This window comes from Drosophila innubila, chromosome X (genome assembly GCF_004354385.1).
Source record: "Drosophila innubila isolate TH190305 chromosome X, UK_Dinn_1.0, whole genome shotgun sequence".
Lineage (NCBI taxonomy): Eukaryota > Metazoa > Arthropoda > Insecta > Diptera > Drosophilidae > Drosophila > Drosophila innubila.
Window position 1 is genome coordinate 17599554 of NC_047626.1, and position 15710 is coordinate 17615263.

Here is a 15710-nt window from a genome sequence, read left to right on the forward strand (position 1 = left end):
GAGAAATTAAGATGACATTTAATAGAACTTGGATCAAAATTGATGGATACTCATTAAACTAATCAAGCTTAAAAATAATAGACTACTTAAATTTGTGAACTTATATATGAAATAAGATCGAGTTCGTTGACTTTGGTTATTTTATTCTCAGAGAAAAGATTTAAATATGCCGTTTTAAGAACAGAATACTTGTTTTTCTCTCTGTGTAGCCACGTTGCACTTGCCTGCAATGGCTTTTCGTCGCGGCGCTTAACAAGAAAAGTTAGTCTTTCCCTCATATGAGGCTGGCCATCCATAGTAAGCAACTGTTAGTTGTTAGGTGGTAAAGGGCATGAGGGATTGGAGATTGGGAAGAGGAGTATACTACCCCGGAAAGTGACAGTAAATCGAGACTTTTATTGATTGTTAGCGACAATTTCAATGTGGAAAATAACTATTTAGTGATTTGCTCGGCTATGGCCATGTTTTGGGGCATCCCCTCTGGAGTCTTTCTGCCTGACTTGCTATCAAGCTGAAGTTTGTTCGGGGACACGTTGCCATTGTCAGATGCTAGCTCATTTAGGTTATCAGCCAGAGACTCTGGGGGCATCAGCTCATCGGCGATGGCTTCTTGGATGCTGGCATAATTGGGCAGCCCATCATAAAGTGTGTGGGGAGCGTCCATAATGGACTTGTGTGGATCAGAGTAAACGCGCTCCTTGGAGCGTTCGAGGGCGCAGCAGCAGCGACGCATTATTTCCTTTAGATCCTGGCGTTCGCATTCCGCGCTGAGCGCCTCAAAAAGTGTGTCCAATGAACGGTGTGCGGTCTCAATTTCGATCTCTTGGACCAAGGTGAGATCACGCTGATGCTGAGAACAATAAATCATATCCCGGCTCAGGACTGTGGCATCTGTGAGCATTTTATCAATTAGCTGATCGGTCTGATGATACTCATCTCTCAGCTCCGCGATCATGCATGGCTCGCGTGGTGATGGTGGCGGTGGCGATGGCTCCAAGTCCATTTTACGCGGCTTCCTGGCTGTGGCGGCCATAGCTCGCTGTGTTCCGGGTCCAGCGGCATTGATGACCTTTGTCTTTGTTTTTGAATTATTAACTGTTATGTTGCAATCGGAAAGAGTTTGAATTGTTATGCGTGTGGCACTGGGATCTATGGTGGACACACTGCTCAGCTGAAGACGTTTGGCGCGCTCCACGAGATTGGCCAGAGCTTGCTCAGCCACCATCTTAACCTGACCCTGGGTATCGCTCATGTTGAAGAATGTATCTATGGAATTGAAAGTGATATTTACAAAGCTTGAACAGCGAATACCATTTTGATTAGTATGTTTTTTTTTTTTTTTTATTATTATTATTACTTGTTGTATTTGGATTATATTCCTTTAGATTTTGAACGACTGGATTGTTGAGCATTCTTTGTAGAAATGGAAAGCTGCTCAAGTCACCTGCCTAACGACAGTTAACACAATGTGAATTATTTTTATTGAAAAGCTTTCAGTAATACTCAAATATTTTTCTGTGTACCCAATAGGTACTACCTATATCTTTACTTGATTAAGAAAACTCCATATTTTTATTTCAAGCGTCTCTGCTAAAAAATCTCATCTAAAAAATATTATATTTTCATATACCTATGATGGCCAAATAAATTTTGAACTGTTGAAACGTTTTCTACTTTTAAATGCACCTTGCTATTTGTAAAAGTTAGTAAAAATAATTAAATCTTTCTGCATTTTTATAAATCATTTGTTGATTTTTATTGACAAATTTATTAAAGTTAGTAGATAATAATCTTTATTTTATTTATTTAAAATCATTGGTCATCTCATGTTTAAAAATTACTTATAATTTAAAACTTTTTAAATTAAAAATTGTAAGCACATAATAAAATAAAGAAGAATACAAAAATATATTTATTAGTATTTTTTTTTTTTTTTTGAAATTATGATATGTTTGGTACTGCTGATTTCCACTTAAGTATAGCAAATGTCCAATGCGTGTTCGAAGCTTGGATACTGTAAAAGTATATGAGTATATGAGCGAGATTTGATTCTCTTATTTTGGCCTATTACTATTAAAATCAATCCTTAATATTCTGTGCCTATGACAAAATTGTTAACGATTCAACTGCACTGAATTTCTACGAAATAACAAATTTACGCATATTCTTAATTTAGTAAAGCAAAAAAAAAAAAAAAATAAAAATTATGATATTATATGCAGCTTAAAGTAAGCTAAAAACACTAAAACTGCAGAAAGTTAGACTAGAAGTAATGTTAACTAACACATATAAAATAATCTTGTTCTTATTCAATGACCGTAAACATACATACTGCTAGATAAGGGTCAGCTTAGAAAACTTGATTGCTTTGTATTTCAAGACTCCCCGTACCTTAGAGACAGTCTAAGTCCAACCTAAGTCCGCTGCACACCTGCAACAAATCTAATGAAAATGTATTGCATCCTCTTAGGTATCTTTCTCCGCACATTGCTTTGCTGGCTCAAATTTGAATTTATGACACTACGCTAATGGGTTTAGAACACGTTTTTTACCCTGTAACCATTAGAAGTCATCACGCGATTCTATAAAATAATAAATAAATTGCGTTAAATAAATTACTTATTTTTAATAAAATAGACTATCCGATACAACTAGGAATTGCCGTGTCTAAAGGAATTTTGTAAATTTTTAACTTGAGCTTAATAATTATACCTATATATTTAGACCCCGTATTTAAAAAAGTTCAGCGGTCTGCTAAGTTTGTTGCAAAACAGTTTTTTTGTCCAGTCTGACAAAATGCAAAAAGCAGTAGTCCGATTTTAGCCGAATTTAGTGTAAAAATATAAAGGGTGCTTTTTTAACCCTAATAGAACATTAAATTTTAACAAATAACACAAAAAATTAATTTTTGATGAAATTAAATTTTGACGAACATTAATTTTTTAATTGTAAGATAGGTCTATGACATTATCATTTAAAAATGATGATCAGACACTTGTATGTAAACATGTTTATTGGGCTCATACATATAAGCTTTAGAGGGCCAGAATTGTTATTTCCTGCTTTAAACTTAGATTTACACAACTTTATTATACCCGCCTTACACATTCTTAAACGGTACAGGGTATACTACGTTTAAGTGAGACACAAAGCAAACAAGCTAGATAAATAATTCCAACAGAAAATAAAAAGGAGTTGGCTTATGTAACTAAGGATAGGCCGAGAGATAGGCATAAAAAAAATAAAATAAAAATAAAACAATAGCATTGCTGTGCTGCAGGTTGATTTCTGCTGACGCTGCTGCTTCTGTCAGTGAATGGAAGTGCTTAAATTTGCTTAAGTTCAATTCCTTTGTCCTTTAGCTAGGCAGTTGTTTAGCACATTAAGCTACTGAAACAACTACCATACTACAATACCAACACACACCTACACATGGGGATGCTATGCGTATGGAAGATGGTCGATGGGGATGAGGATGAGGAAGAGGGTAAAATGATGGCATCTTTATATCCTTGCGTTGGAGTTGTCAGCTGTTTTATGGCAAAGTTATGACGTGCCTCATTCAGAGACTTACTGACGCCCAAAAAATATCTACGACAACATTGCCAAGGTAAAGAGCAAGAGCCAGGAACCAGAGACCAAGACCAAGACCAAGAGAAAATGATGGAGAAAATGGTGAAGAGATGTGAGACGCCAGCTAAAGAAAAGAAAACTTTTATGCGACTCTCTCCTGGCGTACAGGCAACTTTTGCCTTTTATGTCCTTGTCGGCTGCTATCAGTTAGTGTGCCACCCTGTGTATGTCTATATGTTTTGTGTGTGTATGTGTGTGTGTGTGTGTGCGGCGCGCTTATGGCGTTTTGTGTGACATTTATTGTTATTTAACTGTGACAAACTTTAAGGATAAGCATGCATAGACTTGTGTAGTCGTGTCTGCCTCGACAGGCGCCAGACTTCACAATTTCCATGTAAGTCGCCGTCTTGGCGAGGTTGCTCCTGCCTCTATACTCCACTACTCCTCTCCCTCCCTCAAACTATTCTTCCTTAGCATTCTGACAGCTGAATTCGAAAGTCAACATAAATTACACGTATGTATGTATGTACAGATATGTACATATTTCATCGTCGTCTTTATTGACCCACAAAAAAAAAGTATGAAACGAAATTGAAATCAAAACTGAATATCAACTGATGTAATGGTCGTAATGAAATTTTTATAGCAGGTTCAATGTTTCAATGTTTCAATACTTACTCTTAGTCTTACTCTTACTCTTACTCTTACTCTTACTCTTACTCTTACACTTACTCTTACTCTTCCTCTTCCTCTTCCTCTTCCTCTTCCTCTTACTCTTACTCTTACTCTTACTCTTACTTTATCTTATCTTATCTTATCTTTCTTTCTACTCTCTTATCTTATCTTACTTTATCTTATTTACTTATCTTATTTATGTTATTTATTTTATTTATCTTATTTATTTATTTATCTTATCTTGCTTATTTATCTGATTTATTTGATATATTTATTTGATATTTATTTTATCTTTATATTTATGATGATGATGATTTATTTGTATTTATGATATTTATGATGATGATGATTTATATTTATGAGATGATTTTATTTATGATTTATGATGATGATGATTTATGATATGTTGATGATGATGATGTTTATTTATTTATGATGATGATGTTGATGTATTTATGATGATGATGATGTATTGATGATGATGATGATATTTATTTTATGATTTATTTATGATGATATTTATATTTATTTATTTTCTTTATTTATTTTATTTACTTTATCTTATCTTTATCTTTATTTTATCTATTTACTATTTACTCTTACTCTTACTCTTACTCTTACTCTTACTCTTACTCTTACTCTTACTCTTACTCTTACTCTTACTCTTACTCTTACTCTTACTCTTACTCTTACTCTTACTCTTACTCTTACTCTTACTCTTACTCTTACTCTTACTCTTACTCTTACTCTTACTCTTACTCTTTCTATTGGTACAACAAGGAACAAATTATCAGATAGTTATATATGAGCAAATGGGCAAAGGGCGTGGCACTAATGATTTCCGCTATTCGCACCTTGTTGTGGCAACATGGCGGTAAATCAAAGCCGGGATGCCAAATGAAAAACAGCAGTCATAACCTACCCCAACCTATCCACAGATTGTCATTGCTTGCCCCACTTTCCAGGGAGCTGAGGGAAGAGGTGGTGTCATCAGCTCGGTGCACTGAGTGCTGAAAGCTGGCGACTGCGGCGGTGGCAGTGGCAGTGGCAGCGGATGCGCAGCATTTGAGCATTTGCACATTTCCGGCATTGTTCACTCAGCCCATGCATAATCGATTAACTGGTGCCCATAAACATGACCGTAAAATGTGCAAATGCGCGGTTGCACCACACTGACTCCGGCTCTGACTTCAGCGTTGCGTAGGTGGATGGGTGGGTCGCCGGGTTGGCTACATGCATAAATGCAAATGCAATGGCAATAGCAATGGCAATACATATGCAAATTTCACTTCACTCACTGCTTAAGCGCAGCTCAACAACAACAAGAACCACAACAACATAATCCCCACAAGGCGACGGAAAGACTATGAAGCAATGTGTGGCATATGTGTATGAATGTGTTTCTGTGTATTTGTGGATAAATGCCACACTGGTGTCACAACTAATCCATGAACTTATTACAAAATGTTGCATTGTAAATTTCCAAAGGACATTATAGATCAACAAATTGATTTGAACGCAGAGTGTAAGATAGTAAATCAAATGAAAAGTACCTTTGAACGAGGTAAAAGTCTAGTGACGAAAGCAAATTCAAGCCCCAAAAAATTGGTCATTATCAATTTTGTAACAAAAGTTATTCTATGTGAGCTCTTTAAAAAATTAAAAATCGCCTGTCCGCACATTGTGCAAAAAGAGCTACCTCCTTTATACCTAGAAACAATTTTTTGCGGTGTATAACTCGAACAGAGGGAACTATCGTAGCAGTTCAGTTTTCCTGTATGTTGCCAGTCGTCAGGCTAATTCTTGTCTTTCATTCATTTTCTCTCCTTAAGTCGATATCTCATTTTAATAATTTCTTCCTTTTCGCTATCTAGATTTCGGGCATAAAGCACCTCTTAAAATTTAAAATTAAAAAAAAAAATAGAAAAGCTTCTCTGTTTAATAGATATAGTATATATTAGTGATGTGAATCTAAACTTTAGATCGAGTTTTATATCGAAATAGAAAATCGCCAGAAAATAAGTATCGGATTGTCGATATATCGGAAAATAGTTTAAAAAAATTTTTTTTTGAAAACGCAATTGTAATCACAAAATACACGCGTACTTTTATTAGAAATCTTATTTTTCTTGCATCGTTTTCATGTTTTATTCAAACTTTGGCAATTTGGTAAGTAATTTATTACTGTCGTTCAACAAAAATTGAACGACCAAACTCAATTCTACAAATTAGATACGATGAACAATGAGTTTGTGAGTTTGGAAATCGATTTATTCAACTCGATAGATCGTCAAAAAAATCATCGAGTTGAAGTACTCGATAATCGCTTCCGCGAAAATCTAGTGGTCGATATTTCGATATATATGTTTACATCACTATATATATGCTTGGTATATTTGAGGTTTCATTCGTATGTTAAACTTGACACGAACATGCCCATCCCTAGTAGTGATGTTGTTTGAACTTATGTATTCATGTTTCTAGCTTCGACTGGTGTTCGTGGTCGGTGAATGGGTGGTTAAGTGGAGGTAACCAGCATCAGAGCAGCAAAGCCTTAAACGGGTCTGAAAGGGCCGTGTTGAAATGGTAAAGTTGGTGCCGAAAATGTTGAGGCACATAACTTTTGGCCACATTTACGCCAGCGAAAATTGAAAAGCGGCGCAGCTGCAGCAGCTGAGAACCAAAATCTCAAATCAGAAATCTGAGATAAAAGCGTTGTACATGAGGTAAATACGATTACTGCACGGAGGAGGCAGCCACCAACAATTGACGATAAGCAGTGGTCGGGTTTGGCTCTGTAAAACTTTTGAATACGAGTAGAATATAATGGTTACGGTCTCGCTCTTTCACCAAGAACTCCTTAGCCAACCGACGACCCCAACTGTCTGAACCCCCGCAAAGCGATTATTTGAATTCCATGAAATGTATTGAAATTATTTCATAACCACACGGGCGTTGGATGACAACAGCAGGCAATGCCGGAGCCAAAGTTCATCCTTCGAACTTCAGCCTTAACTTATGTCGGCCTTTAAGCTTTTTGTTTCAACCCCTCTCTGTGATGGTTAAATGGGTTTCATTTCATTTTCTGAAGACTGTGTGTGGTCTATAAATGATTTCAGCTGTGGGTTCTCAAAATCACTTTTCCGATCTCATATTCAAACTGGTGGAGCTCGATTGCAAGATACCCTGTGATAGGAAATTAACACAAATATCAACTTAATATAAGCACACAAAAACATAAAACACATACACTATATTTAAATGAAATTGTTATTAACTTAAGATCTGTTCTTAGCAAAAGTGGGAAACGAACCCGGGTTTTTTTTTTCAAGCTATTTAAAGCGGTGACTCTAGCCAGAGAGCCAGGTGCTGTAATCATTATAAGTCTTATTATAAAAATTACAAATGAATGGGCCAAAAAAAGTACAAAAATGGTAACCCAAATTCATTATCTGGGGTCAACTAAAGGATGTTTTCACCAAGAAACCAAAGTTCTAAAATCAATTCCACGTTTTTAATATTTTACTTATGACTAATTTTGACCAAAAATTTAGCTTAAGAAATTAACATTAATTTTTGAGCAAAAAATTAAATAAAACTTATAAAATAATGAATGATTATAATCAATAATAATTATTAATTGAATTTGCTCAAAAATAATTATTATTTTATGAGTAACATAATAAAAATCATAAATTTAAAGATCATGGTGCAATCGCAAAGATTACCCTTCAAGAAATATATTGGTATATTTCATGCTATTATAAAGTTACTGAAAGTGAATGATTTTTTCAGTTGAAAAAAAAAAAACAAAATAATCATTATTTACCGTCCCTGATTTATTCAGTAGATAATTTAGAATCTACCCTCGTATGTGTTCTTTTATGTATGTAGGCTCACATAGTACTATACACATGTTTTATTTGGCATTGCTCGGAATCGTGCACAATAAGCTTGTGGCTTTTCCAGCAAAACCGCAACTATGAGGGACATTATAATAAGCAACAGCAAAGGCAGTAACAACATCAGTAACAACATCAGCAACAACATCAGCAACAACATCAGCAACAACATCAGCAACAGCATTAGCAACAACATCAGCAACAACATCAGCAACAACAACAACAACAACAACAATTCACAATGGCGGCAATGACAATGTGGTAAAAGTTTGTATTAGTATTTTACTTACATGTGCTTTTACCCTACATAAGTCCAGATGGCTAAGAGTTGCAAGATTTGTGACTGTTAGCCATCCACTCCACTTCTCCTCCCGCCACAAGGGCCGTCAAACCATCTGCGTTTACCCAACTGAGAAGTACCCTTATATCTGCAGCAGGCAGCAAAATGTTTGTCAAACTGCCAAAATGTCTGCCGCCTGACTGACAGACGATGGAGCATCGGACTCTGGACGTGGGACGGGTTGTCGGATGTCGTGATGTCGTTATGTTGGAACGTCGGTCGCTTCACTGGCCGAGCGTCAAAGGGATTTGCAATTCACGTACATAAACAATGACAACCAACAACAACAGCGGCAGAAGCAGCAGCAGCAGCAGCAGGCAATAGGCGTGAGGCAAGGGGTGTGGGGCGTGGGGCATGGGGCACAAACCAGGAGGCATGAGGCATTATTCAGTGTGCAGCTAACAGCAGGCGGCAATGCAGATGCCAATGCCATTGGCCAACTTGCAATGCAAATGAACTTTATTTATGGGTATGCGCAATATTTGTGTGCGTATCAGTACGAGTGTGTGGCCTTTTTAGTGGGAGTGCTGTGTAAGTATTTTCATGGGCTTAACATGCTCTAAGAAAAAATATAGTAGCTACTGACGTAATGCCGAACAATATATATCCTAGCAGATTGTTTTAAAAAAATTATTGTAAGGAAACATTTCGACATAATCGGATTGCATCCTCTTTCTTTTCATTTATAGATACTGCAAAATGCATTATACTTTTAACGATTTTACAGAGTTATGTATGCTCGAAATTATATCAATATATAACTAAAATGGACCATAAATGATATTTCATACAAGTCACGACAAATTGTCAGTGATTTTTTATTGTGAATCAGAATAAAACTTAAAGTCGTATAAATTATTGAATAATAGTTAGTGAACGTATGCTTTATACAATAAGGAGACTCTACGTTAATACATCACAGAGTTCAAGCTTTAAAGACCATAACCTTTGCATATGAATTACGAATCTTACAAAGTAAATTTTTGTAAAAAGTTAGGGCTTGTGGGTAAATGACGAAAAGGAGTTGAATATAAGTAAAAACTTGAGATTTAAAATTTTGAATTTTCACCCTTACTATCAACATAAACCATGGCATCGAAAGTCAAAAAATAATAAAAAATTTAAATGAACAAGATTTGAATACGGAATGAATGTAGAGGCCAAACCATGATCAAAGTGACATTCCGCATGAATATTGGTACAGATATGCCGAAGTTATGACAGTTCGAAGTTCCTTAAGCCTCTGATCTAGCAACTTTACAATCAAAATATTTCTTAATTTTGACTTGACTTGACAGAATCAAGTTTAAAGTGTTGTTTTATACTAATTACGATATGGAGAGTTGATTAAAAATAAAAACTTGAGATTTAAAAATTTTGAATTTTTAAAATTTCAAAGGGGGGACCCTTACCATCAACAAAGAACCATGGCTTCGATAGTCGAAAAACAAAAAAGTTTTCTTAATGCATAAAATTAAATGCAGTATGTATAAAGAGACTGAATCATGATCAAAATGCCATTTCGATTGAAAATCGGGTCAGTTTTCTTAAAGTTATGACAGTTCGAAGTTTGTCAACTCTTTGCCCTAGCAAATTTACCACAACCCTACCGGTACAAGCGTTTCGGTTTTCGGTTCTTGAAAGAGAATTAATTTCAGTTACGGTTTCAGTTCTGGTACTAAAAATTAAACGGTTAGTTTCGGTTAACGGTTCCGATACTGGTTACGGTGTTATTTCTTAAGCGATTTGATATACCCAATCGAAGCAACTCGTAATTCTACAGGGTATATGAACGCAGTGAAGCGCCTGTCGCTTTGTACTCGTAGAAGAGCAAATTAGGAAAAATCTCTCCATGTTGGAATGTAAATGGTAGTCGTACAGAATGGAGCAGCGAGAAGTACACAGCTCCCATAACGTCATTTTGCGGTCCTACTTACTATAAGCTTCCCTGCATATGCCCTTTGTTATTTAATACTGCAGGTTTACAAACCAGTGGAAAGCTCGTCGACAAATACATGAATAAGTTCTCTACGTACATATATTCCCCTTTGACAGTTAGAGGCTGCGGTTGAAGTTCGTTTTACAAAGAGTTCACTTCGAACCGCAGACTCGTTGATTCTACCGAGTACACTCCAAATATTCATACCGTAAGTCAAGCAAAAAAAAAAAGAAAGAATAGAGTTATATATGGTAAACTTAATATCATTATCATTATTCCAAGATAGAATTAAGCTTAAACTAAAATAATTATTGTGACTAGTGCATTATCTTATAAGTATGTATATTAAATAAAATTAATAATAAAAATATAGTGTAATTTATTTTTAAAAATAGTTCAGCTCAAATGGATCTTGTTGAATTTGTATTTTTAAGCTTGTTCTAAGAACCTTAAGCAACAATAATAAAATAAGACTTAAAATAAAAATCAATATACGGTTTTTTATCTATTTATTCGACTTTTAGTAATTATTTTTAATGACCCATTTCTTTGTGAAACTGCAGTATATTATATTACGAAACTTTCTCTAGTTGTTAGATTCCTTTATGGTATGACCTGCTTAGTCGGATGATTACATTCGCGTGTCGCATAACTTGGCATTTTTTCCATTTCGCCTGCAGCTTTGTAAGGGGAATTGGAAATGAAACCACGCATTGTGCTTCAATCATCTGCCCGATGCAAGTGTTTCTCATTTGTAATGTTGAAACGATGCATCCACGTTCACTTCCACGTCCACAAGCATGACGATGACATTGTTGGCATCGCTCCGAGCAAAGTCAAGTCCGGGTGTAATATACGGCTGTAGGGCAAGTCCCGATGTGGCGATGTGCATGCAAACACGTTTCTGATTAGAAATCAACCAAAATGACAGCATGCAAAGTCAACTGAATTAATGGGATGCTGTACTCGACTACCAGATACCTTGTGTGTCAATATTCTCTAAATAAACATTTAAAAAAGTTAATTGATTACAACAACGCTACATTTAATAAAATTCTTTTTAGCAATAAAGATGACATTAAGTTCCTGATTTATCTGAAAAGTTAAAACTGACTAGAATTAAAACTTGATTTCTGTCACAACAAAAAATTTCTATAAAATATAAGGTAAAGTATAATAGTTCAGTAAGACACAAAAATTTATTTGACTGCCCGCACAGGGTATAAAAATAAACGTTAAAGTAAATAATTTAGGCATTTTGTTGCCCTGATTACCTCCTGTTGCCCTTTAGATGGGTTTGGCTAAGTACACAAGTATTTATATGCCTTATTACTGTCGAAAATTGTTTGGACGATGACATAACAGCTTTGTTGGAGTGGGAGCTGGAGTTGTGGGAAATTTATGCAACAGCTTTTGCAGCTGGCATCAAAAAGCTTAATCAACTTGTCCTAAATTGTGCAAAAATTAAATTTTTCCCGGCAAATCGCATAATAAATGCGAGAGAGCAGAAGATATAAAAATTTCAATTTTTGAAATGCAAATGGAATACAAATATTTGCATAAACACGAGCAGCTCGCAAAGAGAATGGAAAGCACAGCGGCCATCTGCCAGTTCCCTTGGATTCGGAGTTTGTAGCAAGGACGAGTGCAAAATATTTCCACAAGAAAGATTCGACTATGTCTTACCCTGTACTTAATTGAAATATCGAAATTTACATTAAATTGAAAGTCCATAAAACAATTTTGACTCAAGATCAAAGAAATTTGAAAAAAAATGGATAATTTTGGAAACCTATCGTGCATTTTGATAAATTCCATATAATATTTACAAATGTTCAAAGCTCCATGTATGAACTACCAATCAAATTTAGAAATTGAATCTAAGTATTTGTAGATCCAGACATGTCCTACAAGTATTCCTTATAAATTCGATATAATTAATTCAAATAAAAGTTATACAAATGTTAGTGCTATGTTATATACTTTTGAATACCAATTCAGGATAATTTAATTTTTTTAGTTATTTTCTTTAGTTTAGTTAAAAATCACAGTCACGTTGATAAATTGTCCTTATTTGATCTCCATACAAAGCAAAATAGATCCGACTTTGGCATGGATTAGTCAGCGGTACAGGATGTTTAATCCAACTCTGGTAACCCACCTCTCCACGCCACAACTTAACCATTAATAATCATAAATCGCAATCAGAACGGCACTAATCAATCTCAAAAAAATGCGAGCAAAGCGGTTGGAGCTGATTGAAGAATGATGAAAGGGTCACCATGGATGGCAACTGGTCGACTTCAATCAATATGGAAAATAAGAACGTGATTCATATTCAGTACGCGCAACGTTGTCACCGAACCATTAAAAGATAGAAATGAAATGAATTGAAATGAGCATCAGGTACTCAAAGGAAAAAAGAGAGAAAATGGAGCCTGAAGTCGGAAATTAGGTGCACGCGTTGTTTATGGGGTGTAGATGGGTTTGGGGATGGTATTCGATTAAGGATATTATATAAACAGACAAAAGTGCGTCGTAATTTTGTCTAATTCGACGATTCCATTCATGCCGCTATCGCCAAATCGCAAACAAACCTATTTTTTTTTTCCAGTTTCGATTTATGTCTGCGAATAAATAAGCAATAAATTGTAGACTTTTAAGCGCAAATAATGCGAATTTCCAATGATTTGTTGCGTCACATAAAAGTGGACGCATTTTAAGTATCTGATGATTACTCCCACGCAGTTCTGCTTCATTTGTCATTACAGAATAATTCAAGATTATGAAGACTGAATTTTCCATTAATTTTGATACTGTTCTCATTTACTTGAAAGTAAAATTAGCACACAAAATTTTATAATTATATTTAAAAGCGTGAAATTTGACTACAAAATCTACTGCATGTTTTCGAAATTTATTGATATATTAAAAATTTATTTTGAATACATTTTAAATTAATTTATGCAATCTATGAAAAGATTTATCCATTTTGTATATCTTCAATTGAATTTCATGCACAAATCCAAAGTCAACTCTAAGAATTGCATTAAAATGTAAATGTTATTGTTAAATGTAAGTATAAGCATTTACCCTCCAAGGTCAGTTATTCATGTGTGCTATTCATTTCATTTTGCAATTTTTAATAGACTCTCAGACTTATCGTCAAAATGTAAATTGGGGAAACGTGCTGAAAAACAGAACAACGGGTGTAAAGATCTTTTACTTTTCGGCCCTTAGGCCAGTTCTGCCAATTCCGGCAAATAATATCTGAAATGGGTTCCAGAAGTTATATAATTTTTTAATATCTATGCGTGTCAGCTTTGATAAAATACAGGATACTGATAAGAAAAGACTAAAGAAATTGTGTTGTGTAAGTGAATTATTCAATTTTACTAGGAAATGTATTTAGTTGAAAAACTCGTACGGGCTTTTATTTCGGACTTGAGGGTAATTTTAAACAGAGCTCATTGTTAGTTTAGTTAATGCGCTGTGTCAATCTCCATTTTCATTTCCATTTCCATGTTCATCTCCATCTCAATCTTCATCGCCAACTCAAACTGAAGCTAAAACTGAAAGAGTATCCGTATCCGTATCTGTAAACGTATCTGTGTACGCTGTTGTTGGATGACGCTATCTGACGGTATCCTTGGACGTCTTCAGTGACAGCCTCGCAGGATTTACCATTTGTATCCCACTCACGTCTCGCTGCTAACAAATCACGCACGTTAACACCTCCAAGGCACATGGCAAAAATCAGAGACATTGAGAAGGAGCCAAAGAGATGGCTCTGGGACTGGCCAATGGGTCGGAGGTGGGAGCACCATGCCCACAATTGACAGGCGGGAGTTGGAGTATGGAGGATGGGAGATGAAGATGGGAATCTGGCTCTGGGTGTCTATGTCAGCAGCGTCGACATCAGTGTGAACATTGTCATTGCGTCTGTTGTCATTGCGTCTGTCCCACCTCGGACGTGCAGCAATTAGCAGAACGCTTTGTTGCGTGCTGTCGTAATTGCAACGGCAACTGATTGATAATGTCGGGTTGGCCGCAAATGTGCATATCTGTGGACAGTTTCGTCTCGTCTGCGGCTGTGTGTGATTTGTGGCAAGTTGTGGCTTCACCCGGCGTCTGCCTCTAGTAGCCTCGACCCTCTCATTGATAGGGGAATTTGTCGTGCAACCAGACAAAATGCTTAGCAGGCAGTTTAGCTATAGACATATATATATACACTGAAAAAAAGACCAACTTCTAAAATCAAGTACATTCATCATAATTATTTTGTTCTTAAAGTAAGACTATTTTAAGGCCATATTAATAATACTAAGAATATTTATCTAAAAAATCAAACTTCTTAATTCAAGAATAAAAATCTTAAATTTGTAGGAAGTTATATATTCATACAAGTGGTGCAAAAAACACTTATACAATTTTTATCCAAATGTTCTTAAAGCCAAAATGTGCTTTCTTAATTTTAAAATTTTATCGCATTTTATCGACCAAAATTCGTAGATTTGAGACCACAATCTTGATTTTAGAACATTTTTTTTTATCAGTGTATGGTAAATATTTGCAATAAAAATGTAATAACAGAGCTTCCACCCGCACACAGTTTTCGGTGTGAGTTTATTTTTCAGATTAGCGCTTGTTTAACGTAAAGATAATGGAGAGATGACTACATACAACACACAAAGTACTATGGAAAAAGTTTACAATTTTGGCTTGAACTCTAAATTCAGAGCTAGATCCTTAAAATTTTTTGTAGAAATATTTGTAAGACTTAAGTTGCATTTTGAATTTATTTTTTATTGGAGCACGGCCAGGAGACAGGAATCTGTACACTCAGAAAAATGTATTTATATCATTTTGCTCTTAACATCTTAAGATTGCTTTGTACTAAAAATCTTGAACTAAGTTCGAATCGATTCTGAAATTCTGACTGACCATTCCTATGGCAGCTATCTGAAATAATACTCAGATTTTAACCAGAAACAACAATTTTATTTACACTAATGTGGTATATAATTTTTTTTTATACATAAAGTAGATTTTTTCAAGATTGAAACGAAAATTGAAAATGAAACAAGAAACAAGTACATTTTGGGATATTTCATTTTTATTGTCGCGATTTAGAATTCTCAACTGGTTCGCTGGTACCATTATTAAATGGTATTATATTTTGTAATATTGCTTAATATTAGTATACATACTAGTGTATGTTTTATAATTAAATGAAATTAAATATGACAATTTTATATACTAAAAACAAAAGCATTTCGGG

At 35.1% G+C, this 15710-nt stretch overlaps 1 protein-coding gene across 1 annotated transcript; it reads right to left on the reverse strand.

The window, feature by feature from the left end:
* Positions 1–376: 376 nt before the first annotated feature.
* On the reverse strand, positions 377–1418 carry LOC117789461. Its single transcript, XM_034628496.1, has 2 exons — positions 1358–1418; positions 377–1266 (listed from the first exon to the last, which is right to left on the reverse strand). Exons 1-2 carry the CDS (start codon positions 1410–1412, stop codon positions 434–436), a joined length of 888 nt encoding a protein of 295 aa, XP_034484387.1. The 5' UTR covers positions 1413–1418; the 3' UTR covers positions 377–433.
* Positions 1419–15710: the final 14292 nt, after the last annotated feature.

Bases quoted from the DNA above. Each gene is read 5' to 3' on its own strand.
- LOC117789461 (XM_034628496.1), bottom strand. From the start codon at position 1,412: ATGCTCAACAATCCAGTCGTTCAAAATCTAAAGGAATATAATCCAAAT. The intron at 1,267-1,357 runs GTAATAATAATA...TCAATTCCATAG, and splicing joins ATATAATCCAAATACAACAA to ATACATTCTTCAACATGAGC.